The 16,655-nt window shown below is 36.2% G+C and overlaps 1 protein-coding gene across 1 annotated transcript in view; it reads left to right on the top strand.

The window, feature by feature from the left end:
- Positions 1-16,655, top strand: part of atp10a (ATPase phospholipid transporting 10A) — a 57,791-nt gene that overhangs the window by 23,119 nt on the left and 18,017 nt on the right. Inside the window, 13 exon segments of the mRNA XM_048199212.1 lie at positions 1,069-1,175; positions 1,730-1,861; positions 2,605-2,735; positions 2,949-3,201; positions 3,740-3,957; positions 4,055-4,199; positions 4,202-4,248; positions 5,957-6,518; positions 11,317-11,420; positions 12,622-12,720; positions 12,722-12,749; positions 12,918-13,102; positions 15,442-15,793. Of these exon segments, the coding sequence (XP_048055169.1) occupies positions 1,069-1,175; positions 1,730-1,861; positions 2,605-2,735; positions 2,949-3,201; positions 3,740-3,957; positions 4,055-4,199; positions 4,202-4,248; positions 5,957-6,518; positions 11,317-11,420; positions 12,622-12,720; positions 12,722-12,749; positions 12,918-13,102; positions 15,442-15,793 (2,363 nt within the window).

Genomic DNA, 16,655 nt, shown 5'->3' with positions numbered 1-16,655 from the left:
CCTCAGGGCTTTACCTGTGTACAGAGCCATTTTAGTGAGGCCATGGCTTTACTATTGATTTTGTGCTGAGAAAGAGGGATCCTGGGGGAAACCCTTTGGACTGTCAACGATGATTGATCGATGTGGTCAATAGAGTGCCCCAGGGATGACGCGTTTTTGTAGGCAAAACCCGGAAGCGAGTTAGCATTTTAGGACTTCCGGTTCCAACGCCATAAAGTCTATGGGTTTTTTGAATGGGTTTTTGCTAAATCGCTGAAATAAGGTCTGTGGTAAACAAAGCCTCTAAATACTTTCACGTTTTGATCTATGACATAAAACACACCAGTTATAACCCACTTGTGATTTTTTTTAAACTTTTACTGCGTCTTCAAATCAGCGGTTGCTAACAAATTGCTAAAAGGGACTACTTCCTTTGGCGGGGACTTTAGACGTTCATTAAAAACGGGACATTTGGACAGCATTTCTCATGAAAAAGTGGATAAGTATTCATACACAGCGCAGATCATAATCAGTGAGCATGTTTTTAAATAGAGTTGTTTTCTAAATAAAGTTTGAGGACGCTTGGTGGTGACGACGTTGATCCGCGACCATGGTGTGCTGTAGTCCGTTTATAGCCTACTGTTAGCCTTTTATATCTGACGACTTTATTTAGGCTTCAAAATCTATAAATGTTGTGTTAACTTGTAAAGATTATCTTGATAGACAAAACGTGTAAGTGTCATAACCATTTGTTAAACACAGAGCTTATTTTCTGCGATTTTCCAAAAGTCTATGAGAAAAATGAATAGGCTTTCAGTCGAGGGAACCCGTGCGCCGCTAACTTCCGGGTTGGCCTACAAAAACGCGTCATCCCTGGGGCACTCTATATCAAGGGACGCAGAATTATGTGGATATCCCTTGGCAATATTCACAGCATATGGCTATAAAGGCCAGTGCTCTTAGCTTTCAATTGTAAAGATCTAGCCAATGAGGACAGAGAAATTCAGATTGGAACTAGATTATGTATAGTCCTCACTGATATCTTGTATTTTAAGTGTGATGAATGAGCCTGTGTGGTGTATATGACAGAATCCATCGCAGTGGGAAGAGAGACGGCCTATACAAAGACAATCTGCTGCTTAGGGGCTGTACCATCCGCAACACAGAGGAGGCTGTAGGAATTGTCATCTATGCAGGTATGCTTCCACCTTTCCAAACCAGACCTGGAAACTTCCACTACAGTGTCATTTCCACCATATCTAAAATTATGAATTGTGTTCGACAGCTCTTCTTTGTCTAAGGTCGTTTTATTGCTCTCCCAAAAATGCAGAGTTAACATTTTTACACTTTTTGTGTAACCAACAAATTATGCAGCTTTTTTGGAAATATGTAATTAAATATTTTTATTCAAAAGTGATATTTACATTTACATATTTACAGCTTTTTAATTTATTTTTTTTAGCTTGGTTTTACTAATTTAATTGAATATATAATTTTTTTTTTTTTTTTTTTTTTTTTTTTTTTTCATATTTTAAATTAAGTAAAAAAATACAACAAAATCTTTACGTATGGCATTTGAACAGAAGCAAAATTGAAGTTATAATAAATGGGATATTAAGATCACAAAAAAATAACAATATTGTCAAAATGTGCATTTTACTTGGTTTCCTGTAATTTCATGTCTACATACAAATACCAGAATTCTCATATTATCTGTACAAAAAGTGTTTTTCTTTGTACTGATTTTCAGGTCATGAGACAAAAGCAATGCTGAACAACAACGGCCCTCGTTATAAACGCAGCAAACTTGAGCGGCAGATGAATGTAGACGTATTCTGGTGTGTCATTATCCTCCTAGTCATGTGCCTCTTTTCTGCCATTGGTATGTAATACTTTGAATCAATACAGTTTTTTTTAGAAAAATATAGTATAATATATAGTATTATAGTATTATATAGTATTAAATTATAGTATTATAGTATTATATAGTATTAAATTATAGTATTATTATTATAATTATAGTATTATATTATAGTATTATATAGTATTAAATATAGTATAGTATATAGTGTATATATAGTAGAAATAAGCTATTAATATTTTCATGTCTGAATTTTTTGGAAGTTGTTTGTGTTTATCTGCTATTTTAAATGTGGCTCATCCCATCAGAGACAGAACTATCTGTATAATATTAGTTACTGTACTGTTTTGAGTCTTACTGTTTTTTTTTTTTAGTCTTACTGTTACATCATGTGAAGCTGCCAGATTCATCTGTTATGAATAATCTTTTGCATTCATCAAGTCCCAAATAAAAACAAAAAATAATCAAACAAGATGAAGTTCTTTTAAGCATGTGGTAATGTCTATTTTGGGACAATCTTCTTATTTAATTTATAAACATTTTTTAATTGCATTTTAAGCTAAAATAATTATATTGTAATGCCTGTTACCATGATAAAAAATACTCCTACAGCAGTCTGATTTGAGGAAGCGTTGGAGAGGAAGCAGTGGTTTAACAGTTTTGGTTTTCTTGAACTTTTTTGATTCCTTTAACATCTTCAGTGTTTCTTGAATAGCAATACCCATGATTCCATTTTACATGTTTGTCTCTGAAACCTTCTTTAGGACATGGCCTGTGGATGTTTCAGTACGGAGATAAGAGACCCGTCTTTGACGTCCTGAGCCCAGAAGGAACAGACTTATCTCCAGTGGTTTCAGCCATTTATCTTTTCCTGACCATGATTATAGTATTCCAGGTAAATAGCAAGTGGTATGAAGGGAATGTTACAGTGTGCTTTAGATTCTTTTATGTAGAAAAATTCCAAAACTATTCCATTTGAAGGAACCATTCAATTAAAAAGTGCCACAGTTTTAATTTAGGAATGAACTGTTCCTTAAATTCCTCAGTGGTAGTTGAAACCCTAACAATCTACACCAAACCTCTCTGTTTTTCTTTCTCTCTGGTGCAGGTGCTGATCCCAATCTCACTCTTTGTTTCCATTGAAATAGTGAAGATATGCCAGGTGTACTTTATCCATCAGGACATGGAGCTGTATGATGAGGAAACAGACTCTCACCTCCAGTGCAGGGCTCTAAACATCACAGAAGACCTTGGACAGATGCAGTACATTTTTTCTGATAAGACTGGCACACTCACAGAAAACAAGATGGTGTTTCGCCGTTGTACTGTAGCAGGAGTCGAGTACTCGCATGATGCCAATGGTTAGGATTCTCAGTGTCTATTGTAGTTTTGCGGACACAATATTAATTCTCTGTAAATGAGCAATATGTTGTATAAATAATAGTGCTGTCAATCAATGTAGAATGTAAACTTTTATGAATTAATTACATGAAACACTAAATCAGCATATTAGAATGATTTCTGAAGGATCATGTGACACTGATTACTGGAGTAATGGCAGCAGAAAATTCAGCATTGACATCACAGAAATAAATTACATTTAAAATATATTAAAATAGGAAACAGTTATTTTAAGTTGTAATATTCAAAATATTACTGTTTTACTCTATTTTTTAAAAAATGCAGCCTTGGTGAGGATAAGAGACCTCTTTTAAAGGCATTAAAAACCTTACATAAATACTATATCATAGCTTGGCCTTCTAAATTAACATGCAACATTAGCAGCCCTAGTAAATAAATAGTTTCATATTGAATGTGAAGAATGAAGAAAAGCCTTACTGTAGGTGTTCCATGAAGCCCAAAAGTTTCAAACAGTCTAACAAAGAGTTTTTCCCACAGCGAGGAGGCTTGCTATGTACCAGGAGGTGGATTCAGAGGAGGAGGATTGTACATCTCATGGTGGAACTCTCCCACGGCGGGACAGCGTCACAAGTCACCAGAGCGGAAAAGTGGTGTTGCGATCACAGAGCACCAAATCTCACCGTCGCACCGGGAGCAGAGCCGAAGCCAAACGGGCCAGCATTCTGTCCAAACACACTGCCTTCAGTAGTCCTATGGTTAGCAAGTGCTTCTTTTCCACTTTAATTCATTCATGTATCGCTGAGTAACCCAATGCTTAATAATATTTTCAATTTTATTTTATTCGTTTGACAGGAGAAGGACATCACTCCAGATCCACAGCTCATGGATAAGGTCAATGAGTGTAGCAGTCAAATGGAGTTCATGCGATTTCACAGTCAGCCCCTGAACCAGATCCCCCCTGACCTGTGTGACATCTTTGACTTTTTCATCGCCCTCACTATTGCAACACTGTTGTGGTGTCCTCACCCAATCAACCCCGACAGAAGGTAAGCAAACAGACCACCAGCAATTAGCAGGAACTGACATTTGCAACCTATTTTTCTTCAGACTGTGACTGTAGTGTTCTGACCGCAGTTAACTTCCTGTGGTTTTCTGCTGTAGAGTAGGAGCAACTTCCTGTTTCTGCATTAAAGATGTGTGGACTATCCTTCATTGTGTAATCTTGACCCTCTCCTAGTTTATGGCATGAGATTCCCCCATAACCCAACCTGTCTGTTGTCTTTCAAGCATTGGGGTGTGTGTGTGTGTGTGTGTGTGTGTGTGTGTGTGTGTGTGTGTGTGTGTGTGTGTGTGTGTGTGTGTGTGTGTGTGTGTGTGTGTGTGTGTGTGTGTGTGTGTGTGTGTGTGTGTGTGTGTGTGTGTGTGTGTGTGTGTAGGTTGATGCTGCAATCCTTCCTTCATGCTACAAATCTGAGCTTAAACTGAGTGATTTGCATTTAGTGTTTAATGAAATTGATGCCTGATAAAAATGCTGTAATCCTGCAGTTTCTTTAACAGTTTAAAACTAATTTTTGAAAATGAATCTCGTTTCAGAGAAGGTCTTATGTATGTAAGGTTGAGGGGGGAAAAGGTTGAGAAAAGGGTACTGTTATTTGGACAATTAAGATAGACTTAAAATGTAAGCATGTCACTGCATTAGATTACAAAATATCAAACCAATTAGCATCCTGATTGTTATTTGCTCTTCTCATTTTTGCAATTACTTTTTTAACCAAATGATCTCAAGGGGATTTTTAGTGGATATATGAAGTCAGTTCACATAGAGGCATTTTTTAAAATTATTTAAATTGTTTAATAATAATTTAATAAATTATATTTTAAATTATATAATTGTATATCTTTGATTTAAAATAAATGCCACTTGGTTTGATATTTTGTTTAAAACAACTGAATTTATGCGTTAAAGTTAGGGTTGGCCATTTCGGAGGCTAGCAATAGCAAGCTAGCTTTGAAAGCATAAGATCCCATCCTCCCTTCAGAGAGCTCTCCAAAGCCACGCCTCCTCCAAAACACATGAACGCGCACAGACAGAGCAGAGTCTGCAAAGCATCACAAGAGACTTCGTTAAATTACCTAATGTCTTCAAACCATATAAAGTTACAATAATACTGAATGTAAACAACTTACAGAGCTCTTACTTGTACAACCTGACTTCTGCAGGTTCTTTTCAGCGTTGATGGTGTTGACATAGAAACGCAAAAATCCGAGTCTGAGGACGTGAACAGCCCCGAGTAGGAAGTCACGGGTCGCCGTCAAGTAATTACAGTTAGGACGTAGCATGAACGCAGCATAAGCTTGTTGTTTTGGTTCAGGAGGAACTGTAAAAGGTGGCTGCTGTTTGTTTGCGGCGCTCTGCTACTGTCTGTCTACAACTCTGCATAGCCTCATGAAATGTGCTGATGGTGTGTGATGTCTGCGTGAGTAGTATAAAAAAATGTTTATAAAATTTCCTACCCTACCTTTAAGAGTTCTTAAGTATTTGAATACTTCTTGGGGTCACCGTATGTGCGATTTAAAACAAAAAGCAAAAAAACATTTGCCTTGTCATCTGTTATGGAATGATTTACAAATTATCTTCCCCATTTGGCTGCCATATTAAGAAAACAACTGTTGCATGACTTATTAAAGTGGCTCAATCATGCACAAATATTTAAGGAGTTATGTTTTGACAACATTTCCTTGGATCTTATCAAGGTACGTCGCTACGAGTTGAAGTCTCCAGTGAAGACCATCGAGGACTTCATCAAGCGCTTCACTCCGAGCCGCCTGACCTCTGGCTCCAACAGCAGCAGCTCCTCCAGCCTGACCACCAACCGCTCATCCTCCCATAAATTGGGCTGCAGCATGCTGTCCTCCCCCTCGGCCGAGAACACACTCACCAAGCTGAATGAGGAGAAGCGTCCGGAGCGTGACCTGCAGCATGCCTTCAGCCCCGTCCCACCCAACTTTGATAAAACAAAAGCTTTGGCTCAAGATGAATGCGAGCTCAGATATGAGGCAGAGTCACCAGACGAGGCGGCGCTGGTTTATGCAGCCAGGGCTTATAAGTGTGCTCTTGTTGGACGTTTACCGGATCAAGTGACCGTGGAACTTCCACACCTGGGCAAGCTAAGCTTTGAGCTTCTGCACACACTGGGGTTTGACTCCACAAGAAAAAGGATGTCAGTGGTGGTAAAACACCCGTTGACTGAGCAAATCACTGTCTACACCAAGGGTGCTGATTCGGTCATCATGGATTTGATCAGACCAGCCACAGGTATGCTAGCACTGATGTGCACACTGTTCCCACACTTTTTCTAGGGTTCAAAATTTGGGCACCTCCAGTGCAATCAATAACAATACAGTTCAATTCTGATTCAATTCTGAAGTGTATGTTTAAAATATAAAAGAGTGACGTAATCCGATGTCCCAATCTTAATGCCCATTTCTCTCCCTATAAATATAAAAAGTTTGTACTCCATGGGGTAGGTGAGATTTCTTTTAATGTGCTCACCCATGATGCATTTATTTGACCAAAATATTGTTAATAATATTTCACAATATTCATAAAAATTATTATAGCTGATTCCTATTTTAATATTTCAAAAAGAAATGTATTCATTTGGCAAAGCTGAATTTTCAGCAGTCTTTGGTATCACATGATTCTTCAGAAATCATTCTAATATGCTGATTTGGTGCACAAGAAACATTTCTTATTATAATCAATGTAGAAAACAGTTGTGCTCCTTAAAGAGTTAGTTCACCCTTAAATGAAAATTTCAGTCATCATTTACTCTCCCTGGTTTTGTTCTAATGCCATAAGCCCTTATTTATTTTTTGGACCACAAAAAGAGGAAAACAATGTCCCACTCGCACTTTAATGGCACTTTTGATCAATTTTATGTGTCTTTGCTCAATACAAGTTTAATGTTGTTGTTTTTTTTTTTTTTTTCTTCAAACAAACAAACTTGAAAAAAAAATTTCATCTTATTGAAAGTTGGAAGCTGCAGTTCTGACATGAGTTTTCCTCCCATTCGTCTTGCAGTCTTTTGAAACTTCTCTAAAAGACACTTTCTATAAATTTCATAAGCTATATTTTCAACTGTCTGTAACTTTAGAATTATTCTTTTTATTTATTAATGGCTCTTCTCTTTTACATTTGGAATTCAGATTAACAAACATCTGGCATGTTGTCAAACCTTCCCCCATATGAAATGAATCAAATATTCTGGGTTAGTTTAGTTTGATGTTCAGTGTTGATTATGCTTAGAACGCTTGTTGATCGTACTAAAGTTTTAATGAAGTCTGTGTTTTCTCTTCCATGCCCCAGTTAGACAGTGCATGAAGCCTATTCCAGCAGAATTAATTAATAACGGCTCACGGCCAAATGGCCGAAAGTCATTTGATTTCTTCAGAACATTAAATAGATACTCTTTGTGTGTGTGTTCAAGAAATGGCAAACATCTACTAAGAGCAGACGGTGAGATTGTGTTGTTTTGTATTTTTCGGGATATGTTTTGACTTTTTCATGTCTTTGGAGTGCCTAATTTTGGCACTCTAATTTTGGATTTTGATTTACACATATGATCAATTCTGGTAGACATTTAATTCCCACATAGTCATCATGGTAAGGTCACGTCCCCTTTGTCCCCTTCACCCAAACATCTGCTGGATGGCTTCCAGATTGTTCCTGGCTCTTGATGTAGCCAAGAGTTTTAGTGGTAATAAACTATCCTAATGGCATAGGTAGACTGACTTGTTAGTATTCCAGGCACGGGAACCACCTCAGTGGCAGTTTTCTCTAATGCTGTGTACATAAATGACTGAACTAGAAGTACTACATACACAGCCCTGTGCTTTATGTCTAAATGTCAAGGCGATAGCCAAAAAAGCGATAAAACTATGGCTTAGAATAGTTCACAAGCAGTTTAGTTGCTTATCTTTTTTGAGGAAAGAGCAAAATAAATTAGAGAACATGTGGTGTTCTTTCTTTTCTTTTTTCAGTTTTTGGTACAGTAATGCATTTACATCAAGTTAATATGGCAGTTCCAGAAGGTTAAAAAGCAGAAATGTGATGTTAATGTTTTTGTATACAAAAAAGTGTGTTATTTGAATGGTAATATTTGTCAAATTGTCACGGGCTACTGTTCTAGACAAACAAATTTCTGGTTTTCGTCAGCAATACCCTTCCTTTAGGTGGAGTTTTCTGGTTTCCTTGTGCGTTTCATATGAAGTTACAGGGATTAGCAGTTTTACTTGGTCATGACAGGAGTTGAAAGATTGGCTAATATTTTGTAGACTGCAGAAACATTGTCTTGTTTTCTAGTTAAAATATGTGCATAATACATAAACCAAGATGAATTTAATTGAAGCAATGCTGCAAAGATAAGTATATTTAATCTTTTTCAGCACTGCAGATTTTGCCCCTTTGTTTAATTGGTTAAAACAAGTGATTAAAATCTGCCTGTGAATTAAGACAAAATATCTTGAATATATATTTTGTCTTAATTCCGCTCATGGTAAGGTCATGAAGGGGATGTGACCTTACCATGATGACTATGTGGGAATTAAGTGATTTTTATCACTTGTTTTAAGAAGCAACACTGTATTTGAAGACTTGTAAAATACAGTGTTGCTTCTCAAGTAAATGTATCCTGTTTCAAGAATATTCAGATGTTTTAACTTGAAATCAATAAAGAAAGGTTTATTTTATTTTGATGGTCCACTTTAGACATTATACTAACTATAAATAACTACATGTCAACTAGCAGTCATTAGCGTATTAGTAGACTGTCTGCATAATATCTGCTAACACTTTATTTTGATGCTTCCCCAACAGACATTCTACTATGTAAATTTGCAACTACATGTCAAATTATTCTACTAATCCGAACCCTAATACCTAACCCTAACAAACAATCTACTTCATTGCCTACTGTAATGAGAGTTAGTTGACATGTAGTTGTACAGTTACTTCTAGTTATGTCTAAAGTGGACAATCGAAAAAAGTGTAACTCAAAAAAGACTAGTATTTGAGATGCTGAGTAAGTATTTCTAGTGCAAGTAGTTAGGAAGTTTCCTGTCATTTCCTGTTTCTGCCATGTGTATTGTTGGCAGTCTAGAAATACATTTAGAGACCCAGGTTTTTTTAGTGTCTAGCCTATGTTGGAGTTAGTTATCAAGAGACTGCAAACACACACCCAGACTGTGCCTCACTACAGACTGTGGATTATTTCATGCTCATAGACGCACATGCTCAGTGTATATTCTTGTACTTTTGGATCCTGAGCCACTGTTCACCTCTGGGTGTGGGCTTCCATAGTGGACCAACTTCAAGGTACAATAGCTTCTTTCAGAAGCAGTGGGACATTTGCCACGCTTTTCTAATGACACAATGCGTAAAAACAGACTACAGGTGCCAAGGTTTTGACCAGTAAATTGTTGTAACTTTGAAGTTATTGACATAACTTCACTGACATAAAGCAGCTTTGACCATGCAACCATAAAGATTTGGAAAAACAAATGGTACCTGTGTGTTTCCACTCATTATGTAACATGTTAAAATGAAGCACGAATGTTTCTGAATGTCGGAAAGGACACCATGTTTTGCTGCAGGAATGGCAGTAATTTCCGTCTTTCAGTAATATGAAACTGGTGCATAATTTTTATTTCAGTGAGTAACCTTCTCTCTGGTTAAATTTCCAGACTACAGCTGTTAGTTATTACACAATCCATCATGACAGGTCTAGACCTTCTGTGTTGTTGCTGTTTAGTTTTTGGTGTGTTTGTTTGTTTGTTTGCTTGTCTGTTTGTTTGTTTGGCAACTTTTGTTTTAGTTTTTGGTGTTTTGTGTCGTTTTCTTTGTTTTTGGTGTAATTTTGTTTTGTCTAGTTTTTGGTTTTGTGTGTTTTTTTTTTTTTGTTTGTTTTTTTTTGGTCGTTTTTAGTTTTAGGTGTCAGTTTTTTTAAGTTGTTGCCATTTTATTTGTTTATTTAATGGTGTCTTGTTTTTTTAGGTAAGCTTTAAAGGATGTTGTTGTTGTTGTTGTTGTTGTTGTTGTTGTTGTTGTTGTTGCTATCATAATTGTGTTTTTATGTTGTTGTTGTTGTTTTTTTTTAAAGGTTAAGATTTTTTTTTTTTGTTTGTTTGTTAATAAAAATGCCTTCTACTATCCTAGTTTAATGTACAAAGAAAAAAGCTATTCATAGGTTGACTTGTTGAACTGTGGTTTTGTGGAGCTTACAACTTCTCTGTTTGTTTGGACAGTCCAATATGTCAACTTCTGCAACAACTTTTCAACAATAAGTCTGTAGAAGCATTTAGGGAAACATGCTGTCATTAATGGTGTTTGGGAAGCATCACTTTTGCTCATACTTGAGTATTAAACTTTCATCATTTTAGTTTCATAGCTTGTCCCACACTCTGTGCACTGTGGACACGAATGATACCACTCTTTTTGTGTTACTAGTTTAAAACTGCACACTTCGCCTTTCAATACTGTTGTTTATTTTGATGACATTGATACAGTTTTCCTTTTCACTCTTTGGAGGGTCATGTAAAGACATCATATGGGGATTTAGTTTATCTATAGAATTAAGAATATTTAATACCTGAATCAATGCATTAGAGTCTGGAAAAACAGGTCCAGTCGTCCCACAGTTGCAAGGGTGGTGATGAATCATTCGGTGAAAATGTGAGGTTTGGCACTCTCACCCCCTCGTCTTGGCTGACAGTCTTCCATGTTGGGAAGTGATCATCCCAAACAGTTTGTTCTGTTCTTCCTGCCAGGAAGCAATGCACTGAGCAATAACGCAGGAGCGATAAACCTCAGAATGGTCCGTAGCCAGATTATCCAGTCAACCTGTCAAAACACTTGTTGAGGAAGCCAATGGCAACAAAGAGAACCAACCTTGAAGAGGCTGGAGTGATTAGTTTAGGCTGTCTTCTTACAGTATGTGTTTGTCTCACTGTGTGTGTGTGTGTGTGTGTGTGTGTGTGTGTGATATTAGTTTAATAAATTCTATGTTATGTTAGAATATTACGATGAATTGTCTAATTCTGTTTTTCTTTTGTAGATGATTGCAAAGGAAAGCGACAAAGGAAAATCTTGTATAAAACTCAAAACTACTTAAATCTTTATGCTGCAGATGGCCTCAGAACACTCTGTATTGCCAAAAAGGTAACAATGACTTTCATCAATAATTAGATAATTACATTTTAAGGGCTGTCAATTTTGTTTGTTTAGAACAATTAATTATATACGAAACCTACAAAAAAATCTATGTATTTAATGTACATAAATTCCAGTAAATAGTAAGACTTGATTCAATACAATATTATATCATATTATATAATATTATATAATATATAGACTTGCACAAATAAAGTTTTTGAATAACCTAAATTAAGGTATTTCAGGTTATGTTGATACTTATCATTCATTTATCATTCAATCAAAATCTTTAATCGATTGACAGCCCTAATTTTTACTTTCACATTTACACTTTTGTGTTGACTTTATGGATAAAAATGAATTGTTTGCCTTGGGAAAAGCGTTTACACTTTTAGATGGTTAACAAGTTTGTTTTTACCAGAGTGCTTATCTGTGTGGCAGATCAACAACACCCTCTCTCTCTCACTCACTGTCACTCCATTTTTCTCTCATTACTTTCTCTCTCATATCTCATGGATAATAATATATGGTCTCACTCTCTTCTCTGACTTGTAAAGCTGGTGTTTTGAGCTCCTTGTGGGAGTCTGATTGCCATATGATGTGATAAGATGCGGTGTTCTTGTTTTTGTTTTTTTCCCCAAATATCTTTCAACAAACGTTCACGTTCCCATGGACCTACAGCTGTCATAGACTTTTTAACCAACGAAACATGCTACTTTTTTCTCTCCATTTCTTAGTCACTAAATGGGACACTCCCTATATGTTTTAATAAAAGTATGATTTTTTTTGTTTTGTTATTTTTGTTTTTTTGCCATGTTTCACTGCCACTGTTGCTAAATAGTCACCTTAACAGAAGGGAAGCTTTAAATAGCTTGGGTACAATTATTTTTCACACAATTAAGTGTGAAATCATACATAAATGGAGCTGCTTAAAGTTTAACAAGCCTTTTATTGTTAGTTTTATTTTCTCCACCCGTTTATTTTTTTTTTTTTAAGCCAGCCACCAAAATACCTTATTGTGTTCTTCTGTTTTTCCTTTTTTCACATGTCTCTTTAAAACTGAAAAAACGTTTATAGATGGATAGCTAGATAGATAATACTACAGTTTGTCAACCACTGTGTTTATCGCAAATAATATTTATTGAACATCATTGAGCTGATGTTACACCTCTATCTGTGATATGACGATAGTTTTTGTTTGGTCTAGGTGCTCAGTAAGGAGGAGTATGCCAGTTGGCTACAGCGCCACCTGGAGGCCGAGACAGCCATACAGAAGAGGGAGGAGCTGCTATTTGAGTCTGCTTTAACGACTAGAGACCAACCTCCAACTTCTAGGTGAAAATGGCTCCTAATGCACCTAAAAGCGTCTTAAATATTTCCTCCATCAAAGGACTTATTTACGCCCGATGTTAATATACATCTCCGGGATTCAAGACACAAGTGGTTAGTGCCGTACACAGGTGGATATATGCATAAAACCTTTCTTTCTGTATTTTTCAATAGGAGCAACAGGTATTGAGGACAGACTTCAGGATGGGGTCCCCGAGACTATTGCCTCTCTGAGGAAAGCGGGCCTTCAGATCTGGGTGCTGACAGGGGATAAACAAGAGACTGCCATCAACATTGCCTATGCCTGCAAACTGCTGGACCCTGAGGAGGAGATAATCACTCTTAATGCTGACTCACAGGTACACCCAACATGCACTGCTGCAGTCTCTTCTTATGGGCTCTGCTCTTTCTCATCACTTCCTTCTCCCACTGATTGCTGACTGAGTGAGGTTTCTGTCTGCATTTAATGGCTATTTTAATGTACGATTGATCTGTTGATTATTTCTTTAGTTTATCGTTTAATCAGATTCCACATCTCCAAACAATATGAAAGTTGAGGGACATCTGTTTTGACTTAAGAGAATCGGTACATTGAATTTGTGAACTGATTCATTGAAATTTGAAAAGTTTGAAAGAATTAATTTACAGAAATGCTTCAGAATTTCCAACACTAACAAGCATTATTTAAAAAAATAACAATTACTCTCAGACTTCCCACTCCAGCTGCCTACCACTACAGGGTGTGGAAATGTTTAATATCAGTTCTCACAAGGGGTTGAAAGCCCATTTATAATTATATTATGTTTCAGGAGTAGTTTATGTTTGGTCTTGTATTTAATTATTCATTCTCTGATTTGATTATTGTTCTTGTTTTGCTTTTTGCTACCAGGAATGAAAGAAATGTCTGAAGGTATTGCCCATAACCTTTAGGCCTGATTATGCCAGTTGAAAACAAACCATAGTTCCATTTCTACCATTTCTACCCCCCCACCCCACCCCCCATTCATCTCTCTATATGCACCTGGGTGTTTTTCCACTATGGGCACTTTAATCTTCCATGGGCTAGTTTTTATTGCTATAAATCTAAATGGTCTCAAAATTCGCTTTTCTGTTTGGATGATAAGTGCCAAAAGCGGGACTGTTACATTGACAGCACCAGGACTTTTATTTTGACAGTGCTGAGAATGGGAGCAGCTCGGTGCAGACGAACAGAAGCTCCCATTCTCTGACTTCATTAGTTTACTGTCTTTGTTTAACAGTTCTGTCTAATAAATGATGTCTATAAAATTAGCATTACCTGGGCTTAATTCAAGGAGTGTTTATTTAAGAGTGCACTGTTAATTATAGTGTTTAATTCCTTTTTAGTCATGCTTGTAGCATTATTTCTTTATTTGCAAAAAATACTATGATTTCAGAATTGTTTTTTTTTTTTTTTTTTTTTTTATGTTGATTCATTTTCAAATAAGTTATTTCTTATTTAGTAAATATTATGTGGAAAGAATTTTAATTGCAGCGTGTGATATCGCACTTATATTTATTTAAATATAGTAAATATCACATATTGGCTTTATATCAGCCATTGGCCACCCTGCTCTCTACGTTATCAGTTTCCATCATCAAAAACTCCATATCAGTCAACAACTAATGAAAATATATTTTATTTTTATTTATTTTGGATACTTGAAATATTAGCTATGAAATTAGCCTAAGCTACATAAAAAGTTCCATATTTTATTCCTTGTTTGAAATGCAATTTATTCCACCTAATCTTGTAAGCAAAATGCATAATTTGAGATGTTAAAAAATAAGATTTGTTAATTCAGAAAGAAATGACGGACTTCTTCTGTGATTCATATAATACTGTTGGATGTTGTTAGTAAACAAATTTAGTAAATTTATACCAAACTTTATCCACATTCCTCTGTTTAAAATGTGTTTATAATTTATCCTCTTTAGACCTAAATGGCAAAAAGTGTCTATAGTTGAAAAAAACACCCATATACCAAACTATATCCATATTCCCCTGCATGACATTGTTCATTATTAGACCGTAGATGTTTCCCTCCACAGAACAGCTGGACTGACTTGAATGAGCACTCGTGATGTTTCATTTTGTCTCCTTAGAGAACACGTGAAGCATCCGCATGAGTTTTGTTTTGAAAAAAAACAACAAAGAGTTGTCATATACTGTAGGAATGTCTTAATCACTAACTCGTTCCGTTAGTCATAACTTTCTCCTTGCTTAAAGGGATATTCCACCCAAAAATGAAAATTCTCATGTCGTTCCGTACTTGTATGACTTACTTACTTCTGTGGAACACAAAAGATATTTGAAGAATAATGGTAACCAAATGATTTGGATTACCATTAAACTAAAAAGAAGATATTTTGGGAGAGGTTTCAGTGTTTGTTTCACAGAAGAAAGTAAGTTTGGAATGACGTGAGGGTGACTAAATGATGACAACATTTTCATTTTTGGGTGGACTAACCCTTTTATAAAAGTGATTTGATACAATAAATTTATGAAATTAATAATTGTGATCTAAGTTTATTTGCATTTCTGAGCTGAGTCATATTTTTTTTTTGTAAAGTTATCTGTTTGCCACATGTTGTGTAAACCTCATGAGATCCTCATTGTGACCTTTTATGACCATCCTGATTTATTTATTTATGTGTGTCTGAATATGGACTCTTACAGGAGACCTGTGCTGTATTGCTGGAGAACAGTCTGCGCTACATCCAGGCCAAGTTCCTTTGCAACGCTCGACCAGATCCTCAAGCAGCTAGAGACTATGCTGGCATCCACTTCTCTTCTCCGGTGTGTTCCCCAGCCTCCTCTGGCCACTCCAGCCCCTTCCTGGTGCACCGGCTAGGGCTGGTGATCGACGGACGAACCTTGGCCTACGCACTGGACAAGAGTTTGGAGGACAAGTTCCTGGCAGTGGCTCGAAGTTGCAGGTCCGTTCTATGCTGTCGCTCGACACCCCTGCAGAAGAGCATGGTGGTCAAGTTAGTGCGCAACAAGCTCAAGGTCATGACATTGGCAATAGGTAAGAAAAGGATTGTTTTGGTCTTTTTATGATTCTCTCCTATCTTGTTTGTTGCAACTGCTTAATCTCAATTGGGTTTTTAACAGGGTTTAGATTAGTTGAATTTGTTGCATGAAAGAAAACAAAGGTTTTAAAGTCCAATCCGCAGCTGATAGGCACATAGTTGTCTGTAAACATCACACAACTGCAAAATTAGGCAATAATACACACAAATAAACTTCATTGTGTTCTTAATGCTGGTGATTTTAAGGGAATAGCTCAACCAAAATTCAAGATGGCATCATTTATTCACCCTCATGTTGTTCCAAGCCCATAAAATGTTTTCATGCTCCTTTCCATGCAATTACATAAAACAAATGGAGACTGAAGCACCATTAAAGTAGTCTATGAGAGAAAAGACAAAGGTTTTTCACCGGAGCAATGTATTACATCGCATATTTATATAAAAATGTTCTGTTTCAAATAAATGCTCTTCTTTCATTCATCAACTTTCTATTCTAACATTAATAAAAATATTACTTGAGTACCAAATCAGCATATTAGAATGATTTCTGAAGGATCATGTGACACTGATGACACAATGTCTGCAGATACGATGGAATGGATCTTAAAAATAAATTAACAGGAACAAGAACGTTCAAACTGTCAACTCAATGTGAATAAACAAGTGTAAACATCATAATAAGAAATAAATTATTAAATTATTAAGAATAAACATCAGTCACTCAGTATGTATTTTTAATAATGTTAAAGTCATGTAATATTTATGATTTTGATTATGTACAGTGCAATTGCAGAGAGGTTCTGCCACACGTTCTTCTGATTGGCTGTGATTTGATTTTTTTTGCATTTCATAGCCGCG

Source organism: Megalobrama amblycephala, linkage group LG8, assembly GCF_018812025.1.
Source record: "Megalobrama amblycephala isolate DHTTF-2021 linkage group LG8, ASM1881202v1, whole genome shotgun sequence".
NCBI classification, from domain to species: Eukaryota; Metazoa; Chordata; class Actinopteri; order Cypriniformes; family Xenocyprididae; genus Megalobrama; species Megalobrama amblycephala.
The sequence above is the reverse complement of the archived record's forward strand: the minus strand, read 5'-3'. Positions and strand labels throughout refer to the sequence as shown.